The 23,527-nt window shown below is 38.2% G+C and overlaps 1 protein-coding gene across 20 annotated transcripts in view; it reads left to right on the top strand.

Annotated features, from left to right (window-relative positions):
* The window catches only part of MPDZ (multiple PDZ domain crumbs cell polarity complex component), a 99,358-nt gene extending 77,239 nt beyond the window's left edge, over window positions 1–22,119 (top strand). For 18 of the 20 annotated variants that reach the window (XM_055790799.1, XM_055790800.1, XM_055790804.1 and 15 more), the window contains 18 exons: window positions 1,505–1,596; window positions 1,848–1,938; window positions 2,277–2,357; window positions 3,427–3,519; window positions 3,610–3,684; window positions 5,105–5,282; window positions 7,679–7,824; window positions 8,160–8,243; window positions 8,351–8,544; window positions 8,794–8,941; window positions 12,127–12,213; window positions 12,950–13,046; window positions 13,682–13,725; window positions 14,799–14,921; window positions 15,753–15,857; window positions 15,975–16,087; window positions 17,143–17,266; window positions 18,123–22,119. In XM_055790799.1, coding sequence (XP_055646774.1) covers window positions 1,505–1,596; window positions 1,848–1,938; window positions 2,277–2,357; window positions 3,427–3,519; window positions 3,610–3,684; window positions 5,105–5,282; window positions 7,679–7,824; window positions 8,160–8,243; window positions 8,351–8,544; window positions 8,794–8,941; window positions 12,127–12,213; window positions 12,950–13,046; window positions 13,682–13,725; window positions 14,799–14,921; window positions 15,753–15,857; window positions 15,975–16,087; window positions 17,143–17,266; window positions 18,123–18,269 — 2,022 coding nt within the window. In that variant the 3' untranslated portion in view covers window positions 18,270–22,119. The remainder of the gene's footprint in view (window positions 1–1,504; window positions 1,597–1,847; window positions 1,939–2,276; window positions 2,358–3,426; window positions 3,520–3,609; window positions 3,685–5,104; window positions 5,283–7,678; window positions 7,825–8,159; window positions 8,244–8,350; window positions 8,545–8,793; window positions 8,942–12,126; window positions 12,214–12,949; window positions 13,047–13,681; window positions 13,726–14,798; window positions 14,922–15,752; window positions 15,858–15,974; window positions 16,088–17,142; window positions 17,267–18,122) is intronic. The other 2 variants (XM_055790801.1, XM_055790805.1) reach the window with 2 other exon arrangements.
* The last annotated feature ends 1,408 nt before the right edge of the window (window positions 22,120–23,527 follow it).

The following is a 23,527-nucleotide window of genomic DNA, read 5'->3' on the forward strand; positions in this document are numbered from 1 at the left end:
ATTCTCTGCTATAGCTTTTCCCATTCTTTCCAATAGCGGTCGGTAACGTTACCCCACAGAAATGCCTTGTGTAACTACAAAACTGTATGTGGAGGTGTTTGAGAATGTGCTAGGGAGATGGTACAGGGGGGGAATGGTGAGACTGAACAAAGCTTGGGGACCACACTGAAAGAGTAAATGATGTAGATTGGCAGCTGCAGACTAGGAGAGAAACGAAGGGATTTGTAGCACTGTGGACCTAGTCTCATGGTGGGACCTGTTATTTGCAGAGTCCAGTGTTACCTGCTAGATAGTTCTCTTGAATCAGTTTAAACATCTTTTTTTAAAACCTTGATGTTGCCGATGCTGAGTATCCTTAGAACACATTGAAACACATCTGTCTGAGTCTGCTCTCATGTGATTTCTTGCTTACTGTCCACACTGTAAACCTGCAAACTAATGCTAAGAGGTTGTCTCAGCCTCTTCTGAGAGGAGACATTTGAGCTTGCTCCTTATGTTGCCGAGTAGCTCTCAATCAGCTGTGGCAGACCATGCCCTGTCCCCCAGCTGATGGCCTGACAGTGGTCCTTCACAAGCCCATGGCAAACACTGGAAGCAGTGCTGCATCGGAATTGTCACCTCCACTATAAATGACAGGGCGCAGTATCCCGGTGACCATGCCTGGTGAACACAGTGTATGGGAGCTGAGGGGTTGCTGCTAAGTTCAGCCCTCAGTTCAGCATTTTGTGTCTGTTGCTCACTGTTCACTGCTTTTGTGCTTCTCTGCTTCTATTAGTACTGCCTTGGTGTGTGTTGCATTATTTTCCCTTTGTGTAGGTCCAAGGTGTCCTTTTCCAATCATTTCCCCTTTCTTAGAGTGGACTTCTGCACTGTAGTTTTTATGTGAGTAGTTTATGACAAGAACAAATGCGAATGATAAACTGTGAGCAAACAGTGGCCGTAGTGGGCACATTCACACTGATACCTCCAATCATACCTGAATCATAGAAGCTTCAAGGGGTTTCAGTGAGTCTGCTCTGCCAAATTAATACATTGATTGTCAGGACAAATCTTCAGGTTGTAAATGCACTGGTGTTCAGACTCCTGTGTATAAAGTACCTTGCTCAGAACTGAAATCTGATAAATAATAGCAATCTCATTGCCGGATATAAGTGATTCATTTATTTGGTATGGTTGGAATTTCCCATGGCCCTGGCTTATCTCCACATCAGTTATGAGGTGATCAATGGCAGGTGGAAATAGATGACGTGCCAAGTCAACTGAGTATTACTCAGAGAATGACACTGAATGGCACTGTGACAATGTTAGTCTGAAATCAAACTATAAGGAATTTTTTACTGAAAGAAGGGAGTGAAAGCAGGACACAACATTTTCTATTAATTTAATACAATTGCTGCTTTAGCCAGTGATGTGGGATAATGGACCTTTTAAGGCTTAAAATTTAGTCTTAAGTATAAAGGAATAAAAATATTTTGAGAAATAATTGCTGTCTTCCTTTATGTAGATAAACGGGCAAATACTCTATGGAAGGACTCACCAGAATGCTTCCTCAATAATCAAATGTGCACCATCTAAAGTAAAAATAATCTTTGTCAGGTAAGTTCTGGGTATATGTTGGCTAAAAAAGTTTTTAATATGCACAAGTTTTGCACAGAGTATTTCTGTTTTATTTTTAATTTTGATAAGATTGATGTGCTTTTCAGCTCAGTTCTTGGTAGTTGTTTCTATTTTGGTATTTGCATTGTGAGTGCCAGAAATAAAGTAAAAGAAACTACTAGACTTGTTCTAAGAAATGTGGTGCTGTATTATTACGTTCTTACTACATTCCTTCACTGAATCGATTGTAGAAATAAAGATGCAGTAAATCAGATGGCTGTTTGCCCTGCGAGGTCAGTAGAGTCTTCCCAGTGTACGTCAGGAACACTTCAACATCAAGAGGTAGAGTAACTGGGTTTTTTTCTCATTTGACTGAGATACTAAGATTGTTCTGGATAAAGGATTGCCCTGTCTGCTTAGCAAATACTACAAAAGAAGCCATCATCCAAGGAAAAAACAAATGGTTTAGTAAAGCTGCTAAATTTGGTACAGCTGCACTCAGTTCTGTTTTATGTGCATCTAAACTATGAAGTAAATCTAACATTTCTGTGAATAGGGTTATAGCAGTTTAAATTAATCCAGAAAATGATCAGGCCCACTTTAAATGTTTGTGCGCTACTTTAGTGTGATGCAAAATGTTGAATACAATTGCTCACATTTATGTTTTCATTTTCTGTTAGATTGATATCAGTGCTGCAAACTCCAGTGCTTGTTCTGACTTCAGTTCATGTAAAAACATTCAATATGTGGAACTCCCTAAGGTATGTGCTGAAGATTAAATTCACATCAGCCACATTTCTGTTCATTAGCTTATGGCAAACAAACTGTCTCTTTCTTACTGGAAGTCAGAATAGAGATTTCTAGAGGTCTTCTCTTCCTATTCGTGAATGGACCCCAGAGTTTTACTGATGTAATGACTGTCTTTGGCAACTTGATGAATCTCGACCTTAATATAAATTTGCCAGTCGCCTTGTGTCTCTGGAAGAAGTCAGCTCTTGTCCTATTCACAAAACTTTTGATAACCAGCTGCTGGTGGTGCCTCAGGTAAAATCATTGCCTTAGTTGTTCAAAGTGAATGCATTAGCAGAATATAAGCACCAAATCCCCCAAACAAAACACACATTTAGTGGAAATGGTACAGCTGGGAGAAAATGTCCAGGTTTTCTGTAACTATGAAGCTTCCAAGTGAGGGTGGAAAAATTGCTTCTGCTTACTGATATGGAGAAGACAGGTTGATTCAGTGGACATAAGGATAGAGGCTTGCAGACTCTTGTAAGTTTTTCTTCTTGGAAATAGCCTTCCATTATTAACTGGGAGAATACGTTACAGATGATATACAGATGGTTTAATTCTAGGTGAAAGCATTAGGGAAATTTCACTTTGCCACAAACATTTAGTGATTTCATGGAAATAGCATACATTTTTCCATCCTCTGTATTTTCCACTCCTGTGCATTTTTTGCTGTAGTTTCAAATAATAAATTTAAGCTATGTCATTTTTTTTTTTTATTTACCTCAGTTTTGTAGTTTCCAAATATTTTGTGGTTTTTACTCCTATGTATGAATTTAACAACTGAATTGCAGTTGACATTGTAAGTTTCAAATGGGTGGATTTAAGTTATGGAAGTGTTTCAAATTTGTCTTGGTAGCCAATATGCTGTTTGTAGGTTGGCAAAATCTATTTCAGAAATAGTTTAAAACAAAAATATTGATGCATTGTGAAAACCAAAACTTTTGTTTTGTCTGCAAGCTTTGCTAGAGTTTGGTGAATGTATTCTAGCATTTTGATAAACACAGTATTTAACCATCTGCATTTTTGTGTTTGCCCCAGGATCAAGGAGGCTTTGGAATTGCCATTAGTGAAGAAGACACAATTAATGGAGTAGTTATTAAGAGTTTAACAGATCATGGTGCAGCAGCAAAGGTGTGACAACATTAAAATCAAAATAGTGAATAAAAAATGTGTTTTGGGATAGCATCCCGAGCTGATATTTTTTACTCTATTTTTTTCCAGGATGGACGAATCAAAGTTGGAGATCAGATCCTGGCAGTGGATGATGAAATTGTTGCAGGATATCCAGTAGAAAAGGTACTTCTGAAGGGTCAGGAATGTAGGAGGTGATTGTGTCTTGAACAAACTAGTGAGGTTTTTGTGGCTATACTCTGACTTGATTTTCAAAGCTGGCTATAGAACCAGAGATCTCCAGGCATTGAGATGCAGGTGTTGAGAATAAGCTAAAGCCTGAATGTAAAGCTTAGCTGCTATTTTATATTAATGCACTACATGAATCATCTGTATCTGTGCTACACATGTGATTTCTTTTCCCCTGTGGTTCAGATCTAATGACTGAGAGGTGATCAGTTGTGGGATAAAAGCCATGAACTATCGCTCAGTAATGACTCTTTGTAGCTTCTGCACTTGAAAAGTATTAGAACCAGTAAAATGAATATGTGTAAATTTACATAGGTGAGTTGTGTCAGTGGTAAATCAGGTCATGAACTGTGCTTTGACATGGGGATTGTCAATAATAACGGCCTCATTATATTCCAAGTCTGGTATTTCAACCCTTTGGAGAAACTGATCTCCATTCCTAAATAACAAGATTTAGTTCTACTAACTTCTACCTCTGCAAACTCAGTTTGGATTCTGTAATGAATCAAGGAGGGCTTTTTTCTAGCACATTCCTTGGTACCAAGAAAAGTGATTCTTTAGGCATAAGAAGATTACTTTCTGTTTGTAAAGCACAATTAGGAGAGGATCCATCTTACTCTTTGATGCACTGCTATCTCTGAAGCAGTAAATGAGTAACAGAGTAAAGTGTGCAAGGAAGTGGGTAAGCTTTGAAAGAAGAAACAGAGAGATTGAAATCTCTGAAATCTCTGAAAGTAATTTCATTCTACTTAAATGTCAAGTCTTAGAAGGATTTGGTGTCTTTTCTGTGGAATGGAAATTAATTTTGAAGGTTTTTCAGTATTCCTTCAAACCAGATTTTGTGTTACACCTTAGTGTCCTTCTCTCCCTCCAATATATTCTTCAGATAGTATTTTCAGATTTTTCCTCCCAGCTGTTCATCTGATTAAGGAGCTAGGATGGCAGTAGCACATTTTGTTAAATCAGTAGATGTTTTGGTATTGACTTTGGTGGCATCAGAATTGGGCTCCACCCAAGCATTAAAAGACAATACTGGTTTTCCAATTTTTCTAATAATTGCTGTAAATGTAGTATTTTGTCCAGAGAAGCCATCAAAAGACTGCCACATTCTCATCTGCTATAGTTTGGTGAAGGTTGTGGAAGCTACTTGATTAACATCAGGCAGATCTAGCCTAAGGTTAATTCTATTGCTGTTTCTTATAAAAAACATGAATATTTGTCCTTGTTCATTACCAAGAAAACCTACAGAATTGTGACTTGTAGCTCCAGACTGGAGAACAGTTCTTTTGTTTTATTTTTATTTTACAATTAAACCGTCAGGTTACACTTTTCACCAGCTTTTCTCTTTGTCATTCAGTTTATTGGTCTGCTGAAGACATCCAAAACTATGGTGAGGCTTACAATCAACTCAGCAGAGACAGACAGTCTGACTGCAGCACCAGTCCCTTCCAGCGCTGCCCCAGCAGAGAGGAGGAATACGCAGCCATCAGCAACTTTCCCCTCTTCCAGCTCACCAGAACCAGAAGCAGTCAAAAGTAAGGTTCTCTTTCTGTGTCTGTCTTCACTGAGCTTGTGACTTTAAAATGAAGACCCAGCTTGTAAACAAGTTTTCTTTTTTTGTAGGAACTCAGCTGTCTTCTGAGTTCCATTTTCTAGTACTTTCAGATACAGATCCATCTAAATAAAGTAGTGAGGCTCACTACTCACACCAAAGACCTACCTCTTGCCTTCCCACTGGCCTGTTGTAGAGGTGGTAGGATGGAGGGATTTCCTTCTCCCTCCCAAAGGCTGTGCAGCAGGTGTCTCTGTCAAGGTGGTCTAGAATGAAGTGGGAGGCATTCTTTTAAATGAGAGAGAAAAATCATGTCATCTTTTGTAGAACAGGGGAATGGTTGAGACTGTCTTGCCATTTATAACTAGCCACATTTTGACTTTCCTCCTTCGGAGTGGAGAGTCAAGATGTAACTGATTGATGATAGTTATTGTTTAAGCAACACATTACTAAGAAGCTAACAATAACTTGAGTAATGTGCACATCACAGTTAATTTGCCTGTACATCACTGCAGGTATTACTGAGTCACATTTCTGTTGCTTATTACTAGCAATAGTGTTGATACACAATTATAAAGAAATTTTAAGACACACAGGAGACCTACTGGGTAATAATTCTGCCGTCTTCCCATCTGCACTTAGTTTTACGTTGTCCAAGTCTATTCCTTCCATCTCCATGCTGCCACAGCAAGTCTTAGGGATAAAGGCCTGATGGACATTTCAGCAGTGCTCCCTCCAGTATCCTGGGGATTTGTGATTGCAGCTTGGCTTCACTACCTTTCACAGGCATCCACAACTCAACTATTGAATCTCTCCCTCCTCTTGTTTCTCCACCTGATTCTGTAATTTATTCCCCTGCTTTCTTTTACCAAGCCCACCTTTTTTGATGCCTCTGCACCTTGTTTTCTCTGCACAGACTCCTTCCAAATAAGCAACCCATCCCTAACTATTTTTCCCTATTGGTCTGATTTCTACTACATCTCTGCCCAACTTTGGTGTTTCCAGTGGTGCTATGTAGGCAATTTTTGGCCCGATACTGATGCAGCTATCTAGATGAGATCAACATTGCATACCAAGACTCCTTTCCAGTTCTTCAGTTTATGTGTTTCATGTACATTTTATGCCTTCTGGACAGAATTATTATACTTAAGCCTTGAAGCCCCTGCTTAGTTTGAACTAAGTAAGCATGAGCAGTTGCTCACCATACACGCAAAGAATTTGCATAACAGAGCAATAGAGTAACCTGTTCTATACTCACATAGAAGCTTTACCCCTAAAAAGTCTTTTAACTGCCTTTCTGGTTCCCTTCAGAGACCAAGACTCTTGTTTTGAGACTTGTTGTCCACACTATACCTAAGTATTTGTCTAACATAAATCCATATTTCTGAATGGTGAAGTCTTCTGTTAGTTTCAGGGGAACTTTTTTTAATCAGTGCCCTTTTAAAGTGCCTGAGAAGGAATTATATGCCTATTTTTACCTTTTGGAAAGAATGTAATTTTGGTGTTTCTTTAAAGCACAAAGGACATCAGTAATAGAAATAATCTGAAAATTCCAGATATTTCAATTGCTGAATCTTTCCTTTAGTTGCTACATAATATACCCTCCTAGTATGTGTAACTTTTTTTTCTGTGAAGGATACAGAACTGACTAAAATACTGAACTGAAGATCCATTTTTGACATACCAGAGATGCCAAATTTACAGATAAATTGCTACATAGGTATGCCATATATATCTGCACTATGATTTACACCACAAAGCTTACTGCTTCCAAAAGCTGTTTTGGTGTCCAGTTAAAAGTTGAACTGGTGTAAGGAAGCTTTTCTTGAGGGCCACTAAATACAATGAATTGTAGAAAACCTTTGATTTGACCATGGAGTGCTGGACTTGTGAAATATCACTATATTTGTTTCATACTTAATCTTCTTTCTTGTGGTACAAATCTGAGTCTGAGACAGAATATTTAGTTAGATGGATGTTGACCTGAACCATTGCAAAAATGCAAGGCTGGCATCTTGAATCCATGTATTTAATACATACTGTGCACTTTAGTTACCTGTGATCTGCATTCCATAGTTGCTGGTATAGATGTTTTAATTAAATTCTATCCTAAATAGAATCTGTTGTGTACAAAAGCTTCTTTGGCTATCCAGACTGTTATCCAGATACTCGATGGTGTCAGAACGGGACAACTGTAATTGAAATGACAGAATAGTACTTGTCTGAGGGGAAGGGAGAGTTGGCAGCATCATTCTCTGCAGGTCAGCTGTTCAGCTGTTGCTCTAGATCTGTCAGTGGACCCTCAAATTGCTGTTTTAAAGTCACTTCTCTAATATTGAGCCCTCTTACAGTAACCAGCATGTTTAATTGTTGTTTTAGACACAAGTAGATCTTCAACTCCAGCCACGTTAGCCTCTGACCCAGCTACTTGTCCCATCATTCCTGGATGTGAAACAACAATTGATATCTCCAAAGGGCGGACGGGTCTTGGCCTGAGCATTGTTGGAGGAGCAGACACTTTGCTGGTTGGTTGGAAAAATGCATATCACTCAAGTGAAATAATAATGAAATTAAAATGTGTAATAGAAGAGATTTTTTTTCTTCATTTGTTTCTGTTGCATTTATAGAAAGATACCAAAGATAAAGATACCAGCTCAGGAAAAAAATAAATAAATTAAAAAGCACTTTTAAGGTTGGAAGTATAAATGAACTTCTTAAACAGTTTAGTAATTTGTTTATCATACATCTGACTGTTTTGTTTATCACTGGTGAATTACAGTAGGAATTTTCAGTTCTTCTTGGTTAAAGTGAGGGGATGTTCTTTCAGCATGCAATTTATTTTTGTTTTATTTGTCCACAGGGAGCAATCATTATCCATGAAGTCTATGAAGAAGGAGCAGCATCAAAAGATGGGAGACTGTGGGCTGGGGATCAGATATTAGAGGTGTGGTTTCTTTGGTCACTTCTATTGTCATTTGCTAGGCTAGGCATCTTCTGTTTGTCTGGTGGAAAGTCCTGCATACTTGATCATTTTGTATGCTTTCATTGCAGGTGAATGGGATTGACCTCAGGAATGCCACACATGATGAAGCGATAAATGTCCTCCGACAGACTCCACAGAAAGTTCGTCTGACTGTGTACAGAGATGAAGCCCAGTACAAAGAGGAAGACATGTACGATGTACTCAATATAGAGCTCCAAAAAAAGCCTGGCAAGGGGCTTGGGCTGAGTATTGTTGGGAAAAGGTATGAAAGTACCTGCAGAGTCAATGTCTGGGACTTGCTGGGAATGCTTATGTTTCTGTTGGGATCTGATGCTCAGATCCTGTGGGCTTGAACGCTTTTGTGCCTAAGCTAATTGTCCATTCCTAGAGAAACTAGCCAAACATTACCTCAGCAGAAAAATGAGATAATGTTTATTGTGTTCCCAAAAGCAAGCCATAAAAATGGCCCTCAAACAATACTGTAATGCAAAATCCATATCTGTATTTGCAGAAATGATACAGGGGTGTTTGTGTCAGACATCGTCAAAGGAGGAATAGCAGATACAGATGGGAGGTTGATGCAAGGAGACCAGATACTGACGGTGAATGGAGAAGATGTTCGAAATGCTAACCAGGAGGCTGTTGCAGCTTTGCTAAAGGTATTTGGAAAAGAGAAGGTGGAAAAAAGTGAAGAATTCAGTGAAACCTTTGATTTTATTCAGACTGAGTTCAGACTATTATTGACATGTCAGTGAGGATGAACTGTGTGTCCAAATTTAGGCTTCCTGAAGTCTGGAGCATTCAGATTTTGATAGTTTGCCCGATGAAGATGGGAGGTAGTGGTGGTGCAGAGTGTGGCGGATGTTTAAAGGGCAGTAGAAGACCATTACCTAGAACAACCTAAAACTTAACACTGTATTTTCTCCAACAAACTGTTAACTGTTTAACTATCTCACATTTTTAGAAAGATACACACAACTGACTTTAATTGATGGAGAATTCATCAGAGTAGTTGTGCCAGAAAAGTGATTACTTTTGTACTTGGTTGTGTTCTTTTTTCTGTGTATATCTAGCATCACCTTACATCCATTAAATACTATAATGCATTTTCCTGTGACCAAGGCATCTAGCATAAGAAATTACTTTATCATAAAGATAACAGAGGTAAACTCTCAGCTGCAGCTCTTGGAACCAGAATTTCTGGTCTCAATAAATTTTGTGCTTCTGATTCCTCCCCTTATTTCCAAATCAGAATGAAGTCAGATATATGACATTTCCTGTGGTCTGGCAGGAAGTCCAGCTGGTCAGCCAGCTTGCCTATTTTCCATCCAGGGTTTGGAGACATTCTTGCTGCCTGGTAAGGATTCTATCGAGTCAGCATTTTCCAATGGAAAACTATTCCGCTGGAAAAAATTCAACAGCTACTACTCATAGCTGACTCTTGAATGCGTAGATACATAATCATGCTTCTTTGCACTCAGGTTCAAAGGTATATTTTCCAGCTCTTGAACGGTTCCTTGAGGTGTGGCTGCTTTTTTTTTTTTTTGTGTCTTTTGCTGGGGGTGGAGCATGGGAAGTAGGAATTAGAAAGTTGAGATCGGAGCACTTTCTCTGTATTTCAGAACGGGCCTGTAAGCAAGAAGAATGCCAGAACTGGATCTCTGACAGTAAACTTGTTAATACACTCTTCTGGGGTAACAGCACTTCTCCATTCTTACCTGATACTTTATTTTACCTAAGGACAGCACATTTCTTCTTCATATGCTGCACTTTTACATCTCCTCTAAATTAAAATGCCATTTTAGTAAAGTTTCTTTCATTTTGGCAAGCATTTGGAGTATCTTATCAATGGTTCTTAATTCCCACTTATCATTTGTACATTCATGTTTTAAATACTTAATCTCTTTCAGTAGTACTTGTAATTAATTTTCCTAGCCCTGAGAAATAAGGCTTTTAAAATACCTCAAGAGATATTAACAATTCTGTTTTGTTAACATAGTATAAATGGCATAAAGCACAATCAGTCACATGTAGGCAGTCAGCTATTTTAGTTCAGGTATTAGTTCTGTTTTCATTCATGAGAGTAAGATCTAGGAATGAGTTTTGTTGAACTGCCTGAAATGTATTTTGCTAGAAAATTATTTAAAATCTATGGATAATCCCTGTGTATTTTAAGTAGCATGAGACCACTAGAATGTGTTGTCAGGTTGAGAATTCTGCCTGTTCTTGCAGTGTTTCTTTTTAAATATCCCTAAAATGTGAAAAGCTGATAAGTTTTTCCCATAGTTTGACTTACGGCTTTATCAAGTGGGCAATTTCAAGGAGAGAAAGCTATAATAAAGCTGAGTGTGAGCTGATTTATTTGTAAGTTTAGTTGGAAAGTATGACCTCCCATTTTCACACAAAACTTTCAAATCTTATTTGTGGGTCTGCATTTTATGTAAGGATGTGATGATTTTAAGTACATATATTACTTCCTCAGTTTTCCATTTGGATAAGAGCTGTCCGTGTGGTTTAATATGAGTCAGTTCATGAAAGTAGCAGAGAATGGTTTTGCCTGAGCTTTGATCACATCTTTCCCAGAACATTGATAAGTGAATATTATTTAAAAAATAAAAAGCAATTTATTAATAAATCTGTTTTAATGTCACCCCTAAGAGAATAGCAACAGGATGTGACGTATGGAAACCCTTTTTGAATGGATAAGTCCTGTTGTTGGTTTTCATGTATTGGTCTATTTCTTACTCTGATTTTCTGACAAATACGTGAATGCCACTTAAGAGTAATAACAGCTGAAGCATGATGCCACTTAAGAGTAATAACAGCTGAAGCATGATAAATAAAGGCAAAGTTGTGTAATACTGAGTTCTTTGGATACAGGAGTTCATGCTGACAACTTCCCAGAAGAAAGAAGGAAAAGCAAAATAGCAACAAAACTTTGAAATTTCTGTATTTGAATACATTGCAGAGAGATGGTCTTCTTTTGACACAACTTGTATTATTTTGGAAGTCTGGTTTTCTGCATGTTTTTGTGATAATAACGTACCTGTTTGCAAAATCAGCCTGGTGTGTGGTCTTCTGAATATTTGATTGCAGGGTGATTTTTTTTTTTCTGAGACATGCATTTTATGCAGATGTGTAAATACTTAATAGTATAATTAAAAGTTTACAGAGTAGTGGAAAGATTTTCCAATATGCAAACAGTCTATATCAACCAGCTTCCTTTTAGGAGTCAGATGCCGAAAGGTCCCTTAAAATACAGATAGATACTTGGAAAACTTCCTACCCAGAATTTCTGTAGTTACATTGGTATGGATCCAGAGTAACAGGGCAATTTCAAGAGCGGGAGAGAGGACTTACCTCTCAATTAAATTAAATCTCTTAAAATTAACTGTTTAAATACCATGTTCTCAGTCATATCAGCAGAAATAATGATTAATACTTTGAGGTATTACAGTATCTTTTAGTGCTTATTGTAAAAATAATCAGTTTTACTATTACTTGAGAAATGCTATCTTGAAAATATATGTTGACATTACAACTGAGAAGCCAAAATTACTCTGTGAGGTGAAAGTTAATAGAATTAGTTGTCTTGAGTAATTTTCACACCTGTGTTGTAATACTGGTTAATTCAAGAAGCACCCTGCTCAGTATTTAATACCATGGTATACTTAGTTTGTGTGGCTTTGATGCTGTCATGAGCTCTGTCTGCTCAGTGCTCATTGCGGTGTTGTTCCCTTCTGTCCATATTTTTTTTCTTCTTCCACCATCTAATAAGTGACTTAAATATTGTTGTAGGCTTTAATGTTGTGGACAGAAGAGATATAAGTGACTGGTTCTTTAGTGTTCATTAGGTATGGTAAGACTAGAGGTCGGAAGAATAAAAGCTGGACCATTCCACTCTGAGAGGAGGACATCCCAGAGCAGCCAGGTGTGTAACTGTAAAACTGTTTAGTTTGAAATATACAATGGTTAAGTAATGAAAGCAAATAAAAAGAATTGGTTTTGTGATGGGAATAATTTTCCACATACCTGATCCAAGAATGAGAGAATAGTTTTTATCTATTTTGCAGCTTTTTGGTAACCACTTTATATGTTCACTTTAGCATATTGTATCTGTTGATGACATGATCCAGCCAAAAATGTAATCCAGAAATGGCTTTGCTGTGCTACCTAGTCTGTTTTTTATGGCTTCAGCCTGGCAAGCAGGTAGAGCTCTGATTTTCATCGATACCAGAAGAAGTTGTAGTTGACTTTAAACCTCTGTTACTTTTGGAGTGCTTGGCAGGCAGTGGAGTATTATTTCAGTAAACTTAGTGAATTTCTCCACTCCTTGCATACTTACCATAATCTTGGTCATCAGAAGCAGGAAACCTGCACCCTTTCCATCAGGCTTCTCTCAAGTTTATTTATATTACTGTTGGTCTAATGTTGGAGTGTTCCAAAACTGCATCAGTTTCTGTATTTCAGTGCATCCTTTGTGTGGTAGCAGCTCATACGTGGTATGTGGTATGCAGCAAAAATACGTGGAGGTTCACTCTGTTAAGTTTTAACTGGGCACAGAAAAAGTAAAATATGTCAGAATTTGCTGATTACAGTGAGTTACAGTTTTACTTATCAATTGGGTGCCTGAAGCTGCTCTCTAAACCCAGTCTAACACTATTTAGGTCAGTGAAGGAAGCGGCAGTCTCTCATCATTCAGTTTCCCGGTTTCTGGGTCCAGTGCACCTGAAGTCTTTGAAAGTGGTCTAAAGAAGAATACCAGTAAGATTTCTTTGGTGCTTTCGTATTTTATACATGTGAACTGGTAGCTGAGATCTTTCACTTTCTATAAAATGTTGTCATTATGTACTGTAGGTGTGAAAGTGATTCCTTAGTCATTAAAACGCTGCAGGGGTGGTTATTGTACAGTACGTCATATATCTTCAAATAGCTTTTTGTAAAAGAAACCAGCAGCTTGTTATACTAGCAGTTTAGATTTTGAGAATCTAAGCTGAGCCATAATTTTTTATTTAATCTAAATACACCTTCAGTCAAGCTGTCTCATTCAGGTACTGTGTAGTTAAAATAGATGTGAAAAAGCTGTGTCATGCTCAAATGTAGAACAAAGTTACTTCTGACCAAGGTATTAATAGCAAATAATAACTTTCTCTATTGTATTTGAGTATGCTTAGCGGTCTTATTCCAAAAGTTATTTACATGGAGTGAATGAATGACTTTTCCACCCATTCTAGAAGTATTTCAATCCTATTAATTTAATGACAACCACTTTCAAAATCTGCTTAAAATGTATGTCTGTAATAAGCCAACAGAGTTATCATAGTGGTTTGGATAACTTTTAATGGAAAAGTTTCCTAAAAATGCTAGTTTAACTTTCTTTTTTCTAATTCATTCGACAGCAGCTTCTGAAATACAGGGACTGAGAACAGTTGAAATAAAAAAGGTAAGTTACACATGAAGTGGTATGTGTCAGGAACAGGCTTTGTAGATGTTGTGAATAGGTGTGTTTACAGAAAGGAAGAAATTTGGCCCTGTTAATCATTGGCAATAATCAGTTAATTTGTCTGTCTTTTCAGGTCAAGACGGTATGATCATCACTGACTATTTTTATGTAAAATCAGTGTGATTTATGCTATCACATTTTGTGACCTGTTTTGAAAGCAAAAGGAGACAGGATTAGTGAGAGATAATGGGTCCTACTTTTACTGTTGTCAGACTCACTTAAATCCATACTCTGTTCTGGTGAACTCAGAGGAACTGTACCAGAGTTGCAAACCCATTGATGGGTATTTCATATTTTTAAGGGGTAGGCTTGTACATGCTGCTAGGTTTTCAACTGTGAAATTCATTTGACTTCCGTATTTATAGGAGGGCATGAGATGTGAGTCAACAGACTGCTGATTATCCAGAATACTTGTTTTTTTTGGTTGTTTTTTTTTACTTTGCCTGGCATCTAGTTCACTTGATTGCATGGATAGTGTTTAGATATTCTTTGTTTACAGTAGAATCTGCAAATACCAGTTTACAATAGCAGTTTTTGCAGTTAGATAGTAGGGTGTTGTGCAGTAGTGAACAGCTAGTTTTTCTTCAAGAGTAGGACACTAGGGGGAGCATAAAGATTAATTCTGCTCTCTGGGAGGTTCATAATAGGAGATTGATACAGACAGTATTAAGGACAGGCAATCGCTTCACTCCAGTTTTCCTTGCCCAGACTTTCTGTGCTGATATTAAGGGTCTAACACTAAATTCTGTAAGTGTTTAATTATTGTTTAAGATAAAGCATACAACTAAGTCAGTGAACTGTCACTTACCACTGATAGGAAGAATCATATATACTGTGCTCTCTTCACTTTCCTGAAATGATGCAAAGTGTGTTGGCTTAAAAAATGGCTTGAAACCTAGGAATTCTGATTTTTCTAAGACAGGGGCTTTAGTAGTTCTTTGATATAAGTCTACAGTTCTCTGTATGTGTTTTTCTTTCCAGAAAAGTCTAATCTTTTTTCATGACAATAACAGGGCCCTGCAGATTCACTAGGAGTGAGCATTGCTGGAGGTGTAGGAAGTCCTCTTGGAGATGTACCTATATTTATTGCCATGATGCATCCAAATGGAGTTGCAGCTCAGACTCAGAAACTGAGAGTAAGTTAATTGATAAGAAGGTCGTAAAGATTGCATGGTTAATGCACATTAATTACTCTAGGTAGGCAATTAATTAGCAGTTTAATGATACAGTCATAAGTGCTTCTGGCTGTGACAAGAATTTTTGCTGTTTGGATTGATGAAACTAACTCAGATTGGTAGCATGGTAAAAGGTAATTACGCAAAGATACTAACTTTGGGAAGGAAGTCATAAAGCAGTCTTTGATCACAGAGGTAGTCAGTTAGTTTGTGAAAGTTAAAAGCAGAGAGAGTGGTTAAGAATGATGGATTCTGTGTGAGCTCCACTGGTGAACATGGTGGTTATTCCTGCAACCGTGTCTGTGCAGTCTGTCTCTTATGTTTTCTTATTTACCTGTCTTAGGATAGAGACAGTGCTTTTTAAGTTCTGAGTTACAGTGGGAGGTCTTACCTACACTTACATGTGTACTGTATCCAGTCTTTACCAAAGGTGGTTGAATTTGACTCGTGAGCCTTGGAAAATGAACAGTGTTATTTCAGGATTAATTCAAACATACAATCTCTGATGATAATTTACTGCTTCAGTCTGCCCTATCTTCAGGTGACATGCAAAATGCATTTCTCACATGCTGTGTCTTCTAGAGTATTAGGATCAATTCTGTAAAGCATCATTACTTTTTTTACACTGAATATACTAAACTTGCAGTTTAGTGTATTAAATTTGCTGTGTAATTTGCAAATTGTGATGTAGAATTTTCTGCCTTTGTTATAGGGTCATTGTGTAGTTCAAAGATGATTTGCATTCATAGAATCATTCTATGATTGTATGGTTTTCTATGTTTTCTTTCGCAGGTTGGAGACAGGATTGTTAGCATCTGTGGAACATCTACTGAGGGCATGACTCACTCCCAAGCTGTTAGTCTCCTAAAAAATGCTTCAGGCACTATTGAGTTGCAGGTAAAAAAATCTTCAGTGACATTGGGAATATTTTCTGAATACTATTTTGCCAGCTGCTACAATGAATTATTTTAGTGTCAGCATTCTCATTATACTGTTTAAAAACCCTATTCCTAGGTTGTAGCTGGAGGAGAAGTGACTGTCATAACTGGTCAGCAGCAGGATCCACCTACGTCCAATCTTTCCTTTGTGGGACTAACTTCAACTGGCATTTTTCAGGATGATTTAGGGTCAGTAACTGCAGAATATACAACCTCTGTAGCCTGTTATTTTAGGTGGAACTCAACCTAAAATACTTAAAAATTCTAGCAAATAATGTACAAATTGTTTGACGTAATCATGACTTACACATTTGGTATACATCAGACTTGGAGGCCATAGGTCCTTTTCTGCATTTTTCATGATGTGATTTTCTGTGCTGCTTTATTTTGGCCCTCTGTAGAATTATAATATCATTTCATTTCTTCTTTGTAAGTATAAGCCACCTTTGTTTCACTGTGCCTTTGTAGCTGGGGTTAATTGATAGACCCAACATGTCTTTTGTCAGAATTAAACAGCAAGGCCCTTTCCACAGAGGTACCTGTGTTTCCGTAACGTCCTTTCTAGCACTGGGCTATCGGGAGCATCAAACTTTTCTGGTGTACAAAGTATACTGCTGCTAGTATACTGCAAGGTACAACTGTGTAAGCAAGTTTTGCCTTAAACTGTGTCATGAATCCAAGACATTCTTCTAGGAACAGGGAAAGAAGGGGTGGGGTTCTCCAGCCACAGAGGTCTACTTTGAAAGATAGAGCTTCAAAATTTCTTACAGTCAAAGTATATGTGGGGAAATACACCTATAAATGAAGCAATTAAACCGTACAACGTAAACTATTGGGGCTAATTTTAGATTTCTTTTAGGAGGCGTGATGGGTTACAGGATTTTTACAGTAAATGTTTGTTGTGAAGATTTGATACTGGTATTGCATCTCTATTTTGCTAGAGCAATATTAAGCACTGTAAGTGGGACATAAGCACTGTTAGTGGGACACTGCAGCTGTAACTATGACCCGAGATGGGTGGAAGAGGTGTTTGAAGTAACTACCTTTAAGTAGTAAAGAGGGCATGAAACTGCTACAGTGTTTTACATAAACTCAAATAGCAAGTTCATTATAATAAAAGCATTGGTGTTATAGTGGAAAGGGAACGTGCTACTTAGCTTGAAAGGAAGAATGCTTTTTGTTGAATATTCTACATGTTAAATTGTAAGTTCAGAATCTCAATACCCTTTTTTCCTTTTTCTTAGACCTCCTCAGTACAAGACCATTACTCTGGATAGAGGACCAGATGGCCTAGGTTTTAGTATTGTGGGTGGTTATGGCAGTCCCCATGGAGACTTACCCATTTATGTGAAGACGGTGTTTGCAAAGGTAAGTGTTAATTTGTTCAGTCAGTCCATTAATGAGTTAGATCACAGCAGCCACTATCTCAAATCATGGCCTGAGTTTGAAACTGAAGGTTTGTTAACAGTTTCTCACAGCTTTTCTTCCTTAGTGCAAGTGCTGGTCAAAATGTGCTTGCAGCATTTGAAGGTTTTAGGTGTTAGGAAGATTCAGAATTTCCAAACGTGTATGACCCTGCCTATGGACATTCTTCTTAAACTGTCGAAATGGGAATTGTGCACATACATAGAAAAACAGTCCCCTTGCCTTACATTCAGAGTGTATTTTCCTCAGGTAGTAGAAGGGACTGTTTTACTTACTGTGACTGAGGGCTTGAAAGGTAGACCAAGATAAAATAATTGAACTCAGTCTGGATGTTTGGAGAAGTTCAGGTACTGACCTGGATTTGATAGTTTGGGCTGTCCTAAGAAACAGGCCACAGTCAGAGAAAAGTGGAATCAAGAATCATAAAGTTTTATGGTAAATCCAAGTACAAACCTGGGTTTTGATTGCTGAATTTCTTATACCAGTTGCTGAAAACTTCTTTAGATCTTGAAAATCTGACTTCTGTGATAGCAGAGTTAAAATATTACACTAGCTGGACAAACAGGGTTAAGAGAACGTAAAAGTCCTGTAGATCTGATTTCTACATGTTGTGAAATGTAGACAGAGCAGGGCATACTGCGACAGTAGCAGACTACTAAAATTGACTGTATTTGAATCATTGAAAATTAAAAAAATATAAGGGGTTTTGTGCACTGAACCAATCTTATTCAGACCATAAGAACAGTGGGGCAGGGAGAAGAAATGCATGAGTCTGCAGTTACATGTTGTATCATTTCAGGGTGCAGCAGCAGAAGATGGACGCCTGAAGAGGGGGGATCAAATCATTGCTGTGAATGGGCAGAGTTTAGAAGGGGTGACCCATGAGGAAGCGGTGGCTATTCTGAAAAGGACAAAAGGAACAGTCACTTTGACTGTTTTGTCATGAACTGGGTGCCCAAAGGAGTAGGGTCAGTAAGACTATGTTATTTACATTCCGCATAGCAAAGAGAATGGAAGTGTTTGTATAGCCTTCTTGCGCTTCCAGCTTCACAGGATTGCGTTACACAACACTGAAGAAAAATAATGTTTGACCATATTTTTATATACAATAGAAGTATTTCTTTTACTGTCAAACCACTGGGATGGAGTTATGTCAGCTATGGAAAGACATGGATATTTTTCCTATTAGTATTATAATGAATGCTTGTAAGCCACCAAAACGAAAAAGGAATGTTTGAATTCATAACCATGCCACAAAACTGGAATGTTTTGCTAAGAGACTTTGGATATTTGAAGTATGTTGGAAAAATGGTAAAGTCACCAAGTCAACAAGGGGCTGCCATGGGCAGCAGTAGTCAGAAAACAGAAATAAGGTTATTGAAGAAATAATAAAGTATTAACAAAATAAGGAATTTTGGGAAAAGAAGGTAAAGTGTGTAATTTGGAGGCAGATGATTAATGAACTCAGATGGTTTTTTGTATTATTTCACAATGGCCAAGTAGAAGGAGCTAGGTGGGCAACTTGAGTAGCATTTTTTGCTTGTCTGTTTGTGTGTTTGTATTTCCTAAGTCATGGTATATCCAGAAAGAGAAAACTGTGGTTTAGTTTGGCTTAGGTTTGAGGGTTTGGTTGGGGGTGTTTTTTTTGCGGCAAGGGGTGTGGGTGTGGGTGGGCGAGTGGGTGTGTGAATGGGTGTGTGTGTGTGTTTGTTTTGAAGGGAGAGGACTTGTGCTCAGGGCTTAGGGCAAAATCCGTTTGCTAGCGCAAACTACTCCTGGTGAATGAGAGAGCCCAGCAACTGCAGTATTAGAAGAACTAGACTTACGTAGTACTACTGTTTTGTAGCCTGTATGGGTGTGAAAGCAACCTTCCTGACATGACGTGTGTAAGCGAAGGCTGTCCTCCTCCCATGTGCAAGATTAACTACAGGCTCAGTGCAGACGTTTCAGTGAACTGCTTGAATCAGAGCTACAAACTGCTCAGGGCAGGTTTACTTAGCTGCAGACAGACACTTGTGGATACTGGTTAAGCCAAGGTGGAAGGTGATGTTACAGTGTTGCTGCCATTACCCGCAAAGGTAGAGTCCTTGTTGGACTGAGGAGGACTGAAACCAGGAGCTGAGGTGGGTGAAAGGATGAAAAAATGTCCCAGTGCAGTTGCATAGGAAGACAGCAGTTAAGATCTTTCTGCATCAGCATTAAGGTATGCAGATATCTTAAGGGCTAGATGATGTGGCAAGAGGATGCAACCAGGCTCTTTTCAGTAGTGTGAAGCAACAAGCACAAACTGTAACACAGGAAGTTCCACCTGAATGAAAAACCTTTTTACTTTGAGAGTAACAGCACTGGAACAGGCTGCCCAGAGAGGCTGTGGGGTCTCCTTCTTTGGAGACATTCAAAACCCACCTGGATGTGACTGTGCAACCTGCTGTAGGTGAACCTGCTTTAGAAGGGGGTTGGACTAAGACTTCCAACCCTGAACATTCTGTGATTCTGTCATTAAGCAGAAGAGATTTGAGGGCCACAAGTATTGTTTTGGGGCTTTTAATTTTAGAGGCACAAATAAAATACAGTGACTAGTAAGTACAATGCAACCATGGAGCTATTCTTTGGGCAGCAGTGTGGTCTGTAAATTTATCAACAACCTCAGTTTTATAAGTTGGGATCCTCACTAAAACTTTATCCAAAAAATGCACCCACTGAAACCCTCAGCTGATTGTAGCCTGCCTTTGCCTCTGCTTCTTCGAAGTGGCTCTTAGGAATCTGGCAGATAAAACACACCTTGCCTGTGATTCACCTTCCTGCAGGAAAACTTTACCAAGTCTTTTGAGGGAGAAAGATACCTAGCTAATTAGCATGCTAATTAGCAGCAAGACCCCTTGTGTTAGTTAGGAAAAACAATTGTAGCAAGAAGGCCACCATGTCAGTTGTCATTTAAGAGAAATTTGAACTGAAAATGCAGGCAATGGTCAGGCTGTTATTAGGAGAAGGTACAAAAGAATAACATTTTTTTTAGTGGGACACCAGAACAGTATTAGGAATGTCTATGAAATATTATTAACAAATTCATAGTTTCATCTAACTGAATTTACTAAAAAAACTCACTGTGTTTGTCTTTTTAACTATTCTAGAAGATAACAATGTGGCAGGCTAAGACAAAAGAAAACAGATGGTCATTACTAGATGCTGTTATTACTGAATTGCTCTTCTATACTTATTCCTTGGTTAGAGTGAGAAATGCCTACATTATAGTTTGTAAAGTCACCTTAAATAGTATCTATATTTGTAACAGAAGTAGCATAGAGATATTTTGTTGCTGCTGTTGTGTCTAAATGGAGGATTTGGAATAAATTGCAAACTGTCATGATGAAGAAATAAAGTCACAGGTGTGTTTCTGGTTGCTTTACAATGGCATGCATGCATTGTTCATTCTGTTGTGAAAGATTAATTCAAAACAATTTGATATAAAAAAAAAGGCATTACTCATTATGTGAACCTTAAAGCACCTGCTTAATACTGCTTTCTGGTCAGTCAATTTTTTTGATTTTCAGATAGGTAGGTAGTAACATTTTTTACTATTATTATTACATAAAAGGAGTATTTGACTTATGTACCATAAATTTTAGCTGTGTTCTTTGCTGAGAGTGCTATATTGGATTTTTTAAGTGCTTGCAGTTAGATGTCCAGTTTACCTATAGACAGACAAAAGTGAGAGGTGTTTGTCTTAGATGGGACCTTTAATTTGTCAGCACTTGTTAATGTTTTCTGGTATTTCATCCTTTGGCAGTTTATTAGTTTAGATTATACGTTGTTAAGTGTAGTTCAGTTTAGTTAGAGAGCAAGAGCACACTTTTGACTGAGCAAGGTAGGCATTATAGCTAAAAGGGAGTGAATGTTCTTAGTGAGTGTTTCTGTGGGGTGTGGGTTACCCTTTTGAGACTCTCAGCACTGGTCAGCAACAGTGTCACAGTTTGCTGTATTTTCATTACATTTTTTTATGCTGCTCACTGTTCATAGCCACAGAAGAGTGCACGATACCAGGACTAGGAAGACTGAGACCGCAGGGTACATTCTCAGGAGGCTTTATCAGGTTTCTACTACTGTACCAGATGGAGATAAGAGAGCCGGAGTTTCTTGTTGGGCATCTCACATGAGTGCTTAGGCTGAGGCATATTAAAGGTCTTTGCAGGCTTTCAAGAAGTACTTTCAAGTACCTTCTCATCATAGGAGTGCCATAGCCACGGCATCCAGCACTTCAGACTTTCACATTATTGGGGATTTTACAAAAAACAATGGGAGCAGCACCTTGGGACTGAAGGAAATTAGTTATTCTCTGGTTTGGGAGATTTTTTGTCTAAAACTGTCAAAGACATATATACTTTGTTTTGGCTTGAAAAAAAAAAATTTCATTACTCAGTGCTAAATGTGAATATGTCTGTTGGGAGTAGAAAGGTCAGTGTTGCAGATGAGTTGCTTGAATATAATCCTAATGGTTAAAGCAGCAAATGTTCACTGAAATTCCTGTTTGTGACAGGAACCACTGAGCTCAGGTGATAATAAAGATTGTCATATGGGGAAAGCATTAACCTTTGTTACTGTCACTAAGACCAGAAAAAGGTTACAAGTGATAGTGTTCATATTTTTGTCTTGCTTTTTTAGTAAGTCCACACCAACTCTTTTTCCCAGATTTTATGTTTTCTCCCAAGTGTAAAGTGTCTGCAAAGAGCTAATAAGTTGTTACTCTTCTGATACTCTTGGAATAAAAAAAAAAAATTGCTCAGTTATTGTTTCAACTATGTCATTTTTCTTGGTTTTGCTGAATACATACAAATACAAGTAGCAAAGGAAAATGTCACTCTTAACATTAGAATTCTCTTGGGAAATCCAGGCAACTCCAAACCTAGTATCTGGGCCGGAGACTTTATGTTGGTAGTTGGATTTAAATGGGACAAGTGACACATTTAATGTAGTGATTTTTTGTTGTTTCATGGTGATCTTAAATGCTGGATAATACCAGCTGCATCTGCAGCTCCTGCTTTTTGCATGCACCTAGATGTTAACTGCTTGAATTCCTGTGTCCTGGAGAAGTTCCTCTAAAGAGAAGGCTTTCTCTTGCAAGTCATGCTTTAATGGAAAATAAGGTTTAGCAGCATTTTGACAGAGTAACTGCAGTTTTCTCTCTGTATGAGAAATTCTGAGGTTTAGGTCCCCTGCAGACAAAATCTATGATTCTGTTCCTGATGGACTTAGTCTCTGAGAGATGTGGTGGCTAGAAGCCCACCCCTGGGCATAGCAGGCTCCAGGGTCACTCCCTGATTGGATTAGTGCATGCTTGGCTCTCCTCAGTTCGCATACAGGTGAGTACCGTAAATCTGACAAACTTGACTTGCAGTCCTAGAAGTCAAGGCTTTTTCGGTTCTTTGGTTGTGGGGCCTTTTAAAAATCTAGTCTTGAATGTCTTGGCTTTAATTTAAAGATTATGCAGAGGCCCTGCATTTGTTCTACGTTTAACTCCAGTTCTATTGTAACTTCCCTTTTTAAGCATATACATAAGGAGAAGTAATCCACTCAGATTTGTTGTTAATGTAGAATCAGAGGTTTTCTAATCAGATGTATGTGTTAATTACTTTACAAAAATGTTTGTGGATGCAAGTCTTCTGGCGAAGTTTTTACAACCCCTTTCACAACACTGAACAACAGCAGTGATTGCCTTTGCGTTAAATTACATGTCTAACAAAGTCTTTGCAAGAAGTATTAGTCTGTCCTGGCCAGGAAAGAAAATTGCTTGAGACAAGGTGGGAGCCTTCTGGACTGAGCTGACTTTCCCATTATACTAAGCACGCTCTGTTTTTGGTCTGTGCCTTACCTCCCTAGGTACAACTTGGCTTTTGTTTGTGTCAAATGGCAGCTGACCATCAGAATTCTGTGTATATAGTCTCCCTCTGGAAAAAGGCCTTTACTTTTCCTATTGCAGTCACTAGAGCTGGAAATAAAAATATAACTGTACCTTTGTCTTAAGTGCATATTTATGGATTATTAGCATTTGGTAGAAATAACTCATTTACAGTTTACTCTTTGCAATCATATGGTATCCTGTTCTTTCCACCCTCAGAAGTCAGAGACTCTTCAGACCGATTTATTTTGCCAGCTGCCAAACCATTCCTGTCTGCTCTACCCTTGCTCCCATTTCTTTAAATTTATGTG

The sequence above is a fragment of the Falco peregrinus genome, chromosome Z (genome assembly GCF_023634155.1).
Source record: "Falco peregrinus isolate bFalPer1 chromosome Z, bFalPer1.pri, whole genome shotgun sequence".
NCBI lineage: Eukaryota > Metazoa > Chordata > Aves > Falconiformes > Falconidae > Falco > Falco peregrinus.